The 10,296-nt window shown below is 46.5% G+C and overlaps 1 protein-coding gene across 4 annotated transcripts in view; it reads right to left on the bottom strand.

The window, feature by feature from the left end:
• nsmfa (NMDA receptor synaptonuclear signaling and neuronal migration factor a) overlaps positions 1-10,088 on the bottom strand; it is a 31,281-nt gene extending 21,193 nt beyond the window's left edge. For all 4 annotated transcript variants that reach the window (XM_030355410.1, XM_030355408.1, XM_030355409.1 and 1 more), the window contains exon 1: positions 9,682-10,088. In XM_030355410.1, the coding sequence (XP_030211270.1) occupies positions 9,682-9,712 (31 nt within the window). In that variant the 5' untranslated portion in view covers positions 9,713-10,088. The remainder of the gene's footprint in view (positions 1-9,681) is intronic.
• Positions 10,089-10,296: the final 208 nt, after the last annotated feature.

Below are 10,296 nucleotides of genomic sequence, written 5' to 3' on the forward strand. Positions count from 1 at the left end.
TCCTCTCCTCTCCTCTCTCCCCATCCTCCCCTCTCATCCCTCTCCCCATCCTCTCCTGCTCCCCTCCCCTCCCCTCTGCCGTAGACCCAGCCAGACTGCTGGATGATAGATGTTAGGGATGACCTTAGGAGAGATGCCAAGGAGGCGTGTGTATAATGGATGGCACCAAAGCAGCGGTAAATGTTTCTACTTTCCCTGTCTCCCTCTCCACCCCTTTCACACCTCCTGAGTACATTCAGCACCAGCAGTGTGGTATTCACAGCTATTCACAGCCCTTCATTTTGCGTCAGGGGGGACAATGGGGCCTTTTTGCAGGAGTTTGGGGTGTCACAGTCTCAAGACAGAGTTTAGAGCGTGCACTGCCCCAACGCGAGCTGTCCCACTACCCGTACCCATCTAAAAATAGACCTGCAAAGCATAGCACTGCAACTCTGTCACTGCACATCCTCCCTTCTCTGTCTCTCAGTGTGGGGGAGTGTGCGCCTGTGTGTGTGTGTGTGTGTGTGTGTGTGTGTGTGTGTGTGTGTGCATATGTGAGTAAGTGTGTGTTTGTGTGTGTGTGTTTGTGCATATGTGTGTGTTTTTTTTGCATGTGTTTTTATCTAGTTGTGCAAATTAAAAGAAATGTGTTTTATCATTTAATGTGGCACTGTCTATGTGTGCAGGTGTGTTTGAAAATGTGTTGTGTGTGTATGTGACTGTGTGCGTCTAACTGTGTGTTTGCGTGCATGTGTTTTTTTGTGTTACGTGTGTGCGCCTGCATGCATGTCTGTTTCTGTGTGTGTGTCTGTATGCGTGCATGTATTTTGGTGTCCATGTGTGTGTGCCTGCATGCATGCATGGGTCTATGTGTGTGTGCGTGTGTGTGTGTGTGTGTGTGTGTGTGTGTGTGTGTGTGTGTGTGTGTGTGTGTGTGTGTGTGTGTGTGTGTGTGTGTGTGTGTGTGTGTGTGTGTGTGTGTGTGTGTGTGGTCTGAATATTCATGGTGTGCACATAACAGAGTGGGAGTAGGGAGAGAGAGGGAGTGTTTGTTCTTCTTCTGCATACGTTTACGTGGGCTGTGAATGTGTGCTTGGCCGGGCCTGGTGAGACACTGTGGTGGGTCGGTGTGATGAATCTGCTCTTAACTAACGGCTAATCAGCAGGTGTTCCTGTGACGCTCTCGTACCTTCTGCTTTATTATTCAGCGGTAAACAATGGCCGACGGTAACCATTTAAAACGAGAGGCATTGTGGAGTCTGAGAGGGCGCAGGATCTCTATATCCGTCTTTCCGGGGAGATGGCCGCGTAATGAGGCGTAATGAACATGAACAAACTCAGACGCTGCACTGATGAAGCTTAGCATGATGAGGGCTTGCAAATGTGCAGAAGCACCAGAAAGTTATTTAGAGAGAGATGCATTTTATGGTCGTTAAGCTCTGTTTTCCCTGCTTAACAAACTGCTTGACAAAGCTTAATTGCACAGTGCTGTTTGTTGCATTCTTCTGAAAAACGTTTTCTGGTCCTTTGGCACACTGTGGGCCCATATGGTAAACTTGTTCTGTGCAGAACGTACGGGTTCCAGCTGTTTGTTTCGGTACATTTATGCTTGTTAGGCTGTGTTTTTACAAACTCTCTTTTTCCCCTCATTGGAAACCCCACTCTTTTATGGACTCTTCTTGAAACAACTTTGCTTATTCTGCTGTCATTTTCTAATTTTTCGTGTTTGTCTCTCTGTCTGTCTGTGTCGTAACCCTCGCCCTGGAAGAAGAGAAGAGAACAGTCTGCCTGTCTGCCTTTTTTCTGTCATCTGTCTGTCTGTCTGTCTGTCTGTCTGTCTGTCTGTCTGTCTGTCTGTCTGTCTGTCTGTCTGTCTGTCTGTCTGTCTGTCTGCCTGCCTGTCTGTCTGTCTGTCTGTCTGTCTGTCTGATTGTATGTCTGTCTGTCTGTCTGTCTGTCTGTCTGATTGTCTGTCTGTCTGATTGTATGTCTACCTTTCTATGTCTATCCTCAGGCTTAGTGTAATGGTAGCTCTTCATGTTTGTCTGACTGATGCAGCTATCAGCGTATTATAAACTGGAATACCAGAAGGTAACCTTCCGGACACATATAGAGAGAATAGAAGAGGTTGAGGGCAGGGAAATAAACAGGAACTACAAAAGTAAGGAATAAATGCAGAGCAATATAAGGGAGGGCCAAGGCGAAAAGGTTTGGAAAACAGGAGGGTGGCCAAATTCAATACTGCACACTTCTACTCCAACTTTCTAGATTATAAAACAAGTTAGAAGGTAAAGGATTTAGTGAGACAATGAAAGAAAGGAGAGGGCCCATAAAGGTGGACGGCTGGAGAAGAAAAGGGGTGAAATAAATAAGTGGTGTGGTGGCACTGGTCGTAAATTGCACCGCAACTGTGGAAATATAAACGGACCTTCTCTCAGTTTCATGCAATGTCATCACCGGAGCAGAGATGGACTCCTGAAGCCGTGAATGGGTTAGGACTAGAGATGTCCGATATTATTGGCCCACCGATATTATCGGCCTGATATTAGCATAAAAATGTAATATCTGTCAATATCGGTATCAGATTTTTTTTGCCTTAAAAACGATTTTTTTTTTTTTATTATTATTTGTATTTATTTATTTATAGCTCAAATAAATGTTTTCAAAATTGTGCAGTACAGTGCACATTGTAATTGACTCATATTTTTGCATTTATTCAATTAAGGTTATTGAGTTTTAGTTAAAGAAACATACTGCTATGTTGCACATAGTTGTTCAGGTACAATGTTTTATCATTTGTGAAGTCAAGTTTGCCCTATTTGTTGTGGGCATTATCAAGATTATCTCAGGGAGAGTGTAATCCAAACTTTTGTCTGAGACCATTAAAAAAATAAAAATAAACATGGCACTTTTCCCTTAAATTAAGTTGAAGTATTTTTCTTATTTTGCACAGACAATGTTAACATTTGGAAAGCCTTGTTGCATTCAAGAATGCATCCAGTGGGGCATCACAATAACATTAAGCATGTTGTGTTAATTCCACAACAGGAGATATGTAATGTTACCTAAATTAGGTTTGAGGAAAAATAACCCAAATATCGACATCGGTATCGGCTGATATCGGAATCGAAAATTTAGAGTTGGACAATATCGCATATCGGATATCGGCAAAAAAGCCAATATCGGACATCCCTAGTTAGGACCAATCGGAGCCCCTGATGCTTATACTGGTACACATGTACAGTTTTGAGTACACATGTGGTGTACCAGAGTGGTCAAGAGACACCACATTGTACCCATATAAGGTCTGTTGGCCACCTTACCTGTACAAGCAAACATTGGCAATTACTCCTGCTAATGCTTATCTAATGAAAGGCCTCTGGTTATGAGGGAGCAGAAATGAACATCATCACACAGCAATTATTTCATTCCAAAAGGCTCATTAAAATAGTGAACTCCATTCGTTCTGGTAAATGTCGAGGACTCAACGCCACTGGGGTAGGAAAGGGGTGTGGGTTTTAATCCAAAGAGAATTCAAGAATATTATGTTGAAGTCGTGCGTGAAGGAGAAAAAGAAGGAAGGATAGAGGGTTTCTTCTTTATTTGGTGGGTAAAGGAATACACAACACAATTTAATCCTGCCAAGATTCTCTACATGTTAGCCAAAGAACAAGAATAAGTCAAGCGAAATCTTACTTTGTTGTGTGTAACACGTTTAGTTTTGCACATAGTAAAACTACACTCACCAAGTCTGGTGACTATAAAAACAAGTTGTAAGCCGGAGAGAGAGGTGCAGCTGAAACAGGGTTTGAGCCGCTTGCTGCAGGGCTGTCTATGTGCGTTGGTAGAGCATGTTTTATAAGGCAAATATTATATAAGGGACTTAAGTTATGTTTAGCATTTACATAGACATTTACACATTAAGCTACAAAGGTAGATTTGTTCGATACATCCTAAGCGGGCCTTACATTAACAGTGTAGCATTTGCATTGCATTTGCATCTCATTTGTGTGCATTTTATGAATGAAAGTATTTCCAGCATCCGGTCAGGAGGTTAAAGTTCCTCGCTGGTGCGGTTCCAGCTGAGTAGGGGTGCATGTACTGCTCAAGGGCATTCCCTCCACCGCTGGGTGGGCGGGGGGAAGGGGGGGTGAACCATGGACTGCACTGCTTGAAAGTAATGCTTCTTTATAGTGGCCTCGTCTCTCCCCATCCATCCCGCTTAGACGTTATTAGGATTATTTTTCGGGAGCAATTTCCGACCGCATGCTCGGGTGGCAGGTAGAGGGCAAACGCACCATGAGCTTTGACACCACGGAGGATAGCACCCCCCCCCCCTGAAGGACCTACAGAAGTGTTGGCTCTCCTGCTGGCTCTCGCCCCTGCCTTTCGGCCGCCTGGCACAGAACAGAGGCTCTCCATCCTACTTGCTGCCGCTAATCCATACGGGACCTTGTTTAATTGATTTCCCTTAAGTACGCACACACTGCCACAGCCGCTCACCTGTCACACAGTGAGACGCATGAGTATACAAGGTCACATAATCAACCAGAGACGCCGTCTGGTCGATCATGTGAAGCTGTGCACGTTGTTGAGCAGTGACGTTGTATGCGTTGTTGATCATGTGACGTTGTATACGTTGCTGATCATGTGACGTTGTTGGTCATGTAATGTTGCACGCCTTAATGATCATGTGACGTTGTATAAACAGCCCAAGATGAGCGAGCACAGTGCGGATGTGACGATAAGACCCCCAGTGGAGGGGGTTCATCTTTTCAAAGATGAACTGGGGACGAAGGTAACAGGCTTTTGCACCGCTGCACCGCAAGGACACAAATACGCTGATCTAACACCCGTAGCACAGATGTACAAACTTGGAGACAGTTGTGATAAAAGTCAAGCAACGGTGTTGGGTAGTACCAAGGCCGCCTTAATGCACGGGCTTGCCTGGGCTGAAGCCCCAGGGCCTACGCCGATCGGGGGGCCTATCATGAGCTGCAGTAAAAAAAAAAAAATATATATATATATATTTATTTTTTATTTATATATTATACTGGCCCATGATAGGCCCCCAGATCGGCGAAGGCCCAAGAGAATGTGATTTTTTGTTTGGGGCTTACAAAGATGAGAGGCCTATCATCAGCCAAGAAAAAAGTGGCTGATGCTCCCCCCAACAACGGCAAAATGTCGGAAATAAGTTACACATCTTCATTGTAAGATCCCCTCTCAGGGGGCCTACGAAACTTCAGCCCCAGGGCCCAATGGCAGGTTAAGGCAGGCCTGGGTAGTACAGCTAGGCCCACCAGGACGGAAAGCAGGTGCACTGACAGATGAGCGAGATCACAGAGGATCGAGCTTTATGGGTCGACTCAAAGAAGAGTCCTTCGTGCTCATTGTTGTCATTGAGCAGAACAAAGTCCAAAGAATATCGGATCACGAGATGCAATGAGACAAGGTCATCTCTCTCTCTCTCTCTCTCTCTCTCTCTCTCTCTCTCTCTCTCTCTCTCTCTCTCTCTCTCTCTCTCTCTCGCTCCTTCTCACTCTTTTGATCATTCGTGCACATGATCGATCAGTGTCTTATCTATATACTGTAACACACACATACAGCACACTGCAAATGCGCTTACTCACACGTACAAACAAACACACACACACACACACACACACACACAATGCACGCTTGCTCAAACACACACACACACACACACACACACACACAAACACACACACACACACACACACACACACACACACACACACCAAATGCGCATGCACTCACACTCATTAACAGCCCAACATCACGAGGCTCACACCAATACCCAAACCCACCTGGATTGAGCAGACGTGTTGCTGTAGTGTGAAGCGCGAAGTGTTTCTCACACCATACACAACACACACACCCCTATCTCCTCCATTGCATCACTGGGTCAGGGGCTGACGTTCGGAGCCACCGGTCCCAGACGAATAGTCCCCAGTGGACGCAAACGTGGATCGATGGATCCTTTTCTCAGCCAAAATCAATCGCTTCTTTCAAATTGTGCTCTGCAATAATGAGTTCTGCTTTGATTAACGTCACAAACGTAAAGATGTCTGAAAGAAAGTGTATGATTGCCAACTAATTGGATGGTGTTTCCGATGCCTGCATACAATGTGTATATACAGTATAAATGTACGTATCTCGACAGTATGTACACAATTTGTGTGTACAGTATGTATGTTTGTATATATAGATAGTATGTATGTACAGTATGCATGAACAGTACGTATATATAGGCTGTATGTAGTACAAGATGAGTGTGCAGGTTTGGTGCTTGTGTGTGTATGTGTGCCTGTGTGTGTGTGTGTGTGTGTATGTGTGCTGTGTGTGTGTGTGTGTGTGTGTGTGTGTGTGTGTGTGTGTGTGTGTGTGTGTGTGTGTGTGTGTGTGTGCGTGCGTGCGTGTGAAGAGCTGTCTCCCTTTCATAGGACGATGGACGATGAGAGCACAGCGATGACTCATTCATTCAGAAACTCGGCTGTGCTGCACCTCTCTCTCTCTCTCTCTCTCTCTCTCTCTCTCTCTCTCTCTCTCTCTCTCTCTCTCTCTCTCTCTCCTCTCTCTCTCTCTCTCTCTCTCTCTCTCTCCCTCTCTCTACCTCTCTCTCTCTCTCTCTCTCTCTCTCTCTCTCTCTCTCTCTCTCTCTCTCTCTCTCTCTCTCAACCTCTCTCTCTCACATCATCTCTTGCTACCTCCCTCTCTACCTCTCTCTCTCTCTCTCTCTCTCTCTCTCTCTCTCTCTCTCTCTCTCTCTCTCTCTCTCTCTCTCTCTCTCTCTCTCTCTCTCTCTCTCTCTCTCTCTCTCTCTCTCTCTCTCACTCTCTCCCTCTCTCTAGCTACATCTCTCCCTCTCTGTCTACCTCTCTTTCTCTGTAGCTCTTTTTCTCTCGCTACACCTTGCTCTCACTAGGACAATAGGTGTGTTCAATAAAAGGGTAGCGAGAGAGAGAGAGAGAGAGAGAGAGAGAGAGAGAGAGAGAGAGAGAGAGAGAGAGAGAGAGAGAGAGAGAGAGAGAGAGAGAGAGAGAGAGAGAGAGAGAGAGAGAGAGAGAGAGAGAGAGAGAGAGAGAGAGGGAGAGAGAGAGGTGTCTTCACACACATCTGCATCGGACTATCCTATTGTCTTTTGACAATATAATCCCCAAGCAACGAGTATCCTGTATTTAACTGTGCAGTAATTATACACAAAGATTAGGAACCCAATGTGTGTGCGTATGTGTGCGTCAGTTTGTGTTTGTGAGACTGCTTTCAACAAGGGTATGGTCAGGTGCATGTGTTTGCATGTGTGTTTGTGCCAATTCTTGCACTGAGGGTATGTGTGTGTGAATGTGTGAGCGCCTGTGTGTGTCCGTGCATGCATGGACGTGTGTGTGTGTGTGTGCGTGTGTGTGTGTGTGTGTGTGTGTGTGTGTGTGTGTGTGTGTGTGTGTGTGTGTGTGTATGCGTGCGTGTGTGTGCGTGCGTTCATACACCAGGCCTAATTGTCCGGCTCCTAGTTCTAAACAGCAGGGCTATTCTGGGAATAACCCTGGGCCTCACTGTAAAACCCTGACGACTTGATTGTTGGTATTACCCCAGCTCCCTTACCACCGGGCCTCCTATAGAGTCAGACGTTTAAACAGCGGGACGCTCCGAGCCATGTGGATAAGAGGGGTCTAGCTACACACAGCGCCACATGGCACTGTGTAACACGCCATGCACACCCGCCCCCCCATAAGCAAGATGCTAATCCAATAGAGGACCCCCCCCCCACCTCCCCCTGGTTTTATTGGTATTTTAACACAGTGTCTTCAACGTGGAAATCAAACGCGACACTAATGTGTTGGCATATAACACCGGGACCGCGTCCAGAGTATGACAGCTAAGACCGGTAATGTGTAAATGAGGAGGAGGCTTTAGAGGGCGCCGGCCAATCAGCAGACAGGGTCAGGGTTAGTGTGAGTGTGTGTGTGTGTGTGTGTGTGTGTGTGTGTGTGTGTGTGTGTGTGTGTGTGTGTGTGTGTGTGTGTGTGTGTGTGTGTGTGTGTGTGTGTGTGTGTGTGTGTGTGTGTGTATACAAAAGACACCGGTAAATGTGCAAGAGAGAGAGAGAGAGAGAGAGAGAGAGAGAGAGAGAGAGAGAGAGAGAGAGAGAGAGAGAGAGAGAGAGAGAGAGAGAGAGAGAGAAGGAGATAGACAGAGAGAAATAGAGGGAGAGAGAAAAAGAGATGACCTCATCTCATTGCATCTCATTAACTGATATTCAGACAATGTTCTTGTCAGTGACAACAAGGAGAAGGCTGTGTGTCTCAGTTAACACACACTCCCCCGAGCGAGCAGAATGAGAACATACATGACAAGAACAATGACTTCAATGACAAGGAGAATAAATATGGAGTTTTTTTGATAAAGAATTGGACAAAGCAATATACGACACATGAATCGGAAACGGACATCCCTCAATGGGAAGTCCCTCCCTATCTCCCCAATGGGGGCGGTGAGGGCTCTGGGGAGGCTGGCAGGGGGGGTCTCCCACGGTAGACATACAGGACTCACTATACTTTAACTGTTAACTGACGTGTCTCTGATGTCTCTCACTCACTGTTTTTATCTGGGGGACTTATAGGATTGACCTCTGTTTTGGTACGTACGTAGCCACAGGTGCTAAAACATATATATATATATACAATTTAAATTAAAATAAAATATATATATAGAAGACAAGACTCCATTTCCATAGGAGTTTATAGGCTTCTCGAGGAATATAAAAGTCATTGCTGTCGGCCTTCCTCAGCAAAGAGTAGAGACTAAACGTTAAGTGCTGCTTGAACTTCATGTCTACGTTTGAATGCCCGGGGGGCTTACCACTGAATTCAAAGACCCTGGAGGGAATAGACCCCTTGACTGACTTTAGCAGCAGGGTCAACCATCACAGCCTTCAATCAATCCGTCACTCGATCGGTCTGGGGGAGTGCGACCGATAAATCCGATCAGACATTTTCCCATTCAGAACATCAGGCTACAATAACACCATGTGTTGTCCTTGGTGGGCAGAAGTATCAAATTGCCCTGTTAGTCGGCTAGCCTGCAGACTGGAGCATGACTGTGGCCAGACTGTGCGCAGTTAGCCAATAGAGTATCGTTTGCCTTTGGTTGACTTTCATTACACAACACGTAATGATGATGGCTCATTCACAACAGTATCCCGCGCCTCCGACGCAATCCGCGCGCCAGACGCGCTGCGAATTTAGATGTTGAGATGTTACGTACATGTTACGTAATCAAAATGTTTGAGAGGTTGGCTATCCTTTGTTAGGGATAGCCTACGCAATCATGAAAATATACAACAACAAAATGCTATGCATGAAGGACATTTTGGTTGGGCCGAGCCGGTTCTGTCCGATAAAACGTGAAGGTCCGATTAGAAAAGGATGGGAAACTAATGGATGAGGAGGTGAAGAAGCGAACACATGAGCAGTGCACTGAACCACAGTGAGGAGGCTGTGCATTGTGCACGCCTGCTGAGCCTGGGCATTGAGCTGGAGACCACGCTGTACACGAGACACGAGCACACAAACTTCATGTGGGTCGGTCCCGGTCCGGTTTTCCCCGGATCCGGCAGGGGGGACCGGGATGAGATGATGCTCAAAGGTGATGGTGAGTTTGACGGGTTTTGACACTCACCTAACTTTTGCTGCAACAGAAGATATCGCATCGTTTCTTAAATTCTTCCTTTTGGACACCGCAGTTCCCATGCTGGCATGGAGACGACGCGGGCGGGGAAGCGGCTCATTACAAACACCCACCAGGACAGAGGAATGCGATGGGGGTGGGGGGGGGGAAAGAAGATTAAAAACCCAAAATATGGACGGAAAATCCCCTCAGCGACGAGTGATGAAATCCCACCGTGCTGTCGTGTTGGATTGCACTGCACACGTAGTCGAGACACGCAAAAGAAAAAACATAGAAGAGATGCAGGCGACCACCACCTCCTCCCCTTGGTCTGGAATTATGTTTTCAGAGAGCGTGCGCGTGTCTGTGAGTTTGTATGTGTGTGTGTGTGTGTGTGTGTGTGTGCGCGTGTGTGTGTGTGTGTGTGTGTGTGTGTGTGTGTGTGTGTGTGTGTGTGTGTGTGTGTGTGTGTGTGTGTGTGTGTGTGTGTGTGCGTGCGTGCGTGCGTACGTGCGTGCGTGTGTGTGTGTGTGTGTAGGGGGGTAACGCACACCGACGTGCTCTGAAAGAATATACAGGCACACACGTCTCTCTCTCTCTCTCTCTCTCTCTCTCTCTCTCTCTCTC

Source organism: Gadus morhua, chromosome 4, assembly GCF_902167405.1.
Source record: "Gadus morhua chromosome 4, gadMor3.0, whole genome shotgun sequence".
NCBI classification, from domain to species: domain Eukaryota; kingdom Metazoa; phylum Chordata; class Actinopteri; order Gadiformes; family Gadidae; genus Gadus; species Gadus morhua.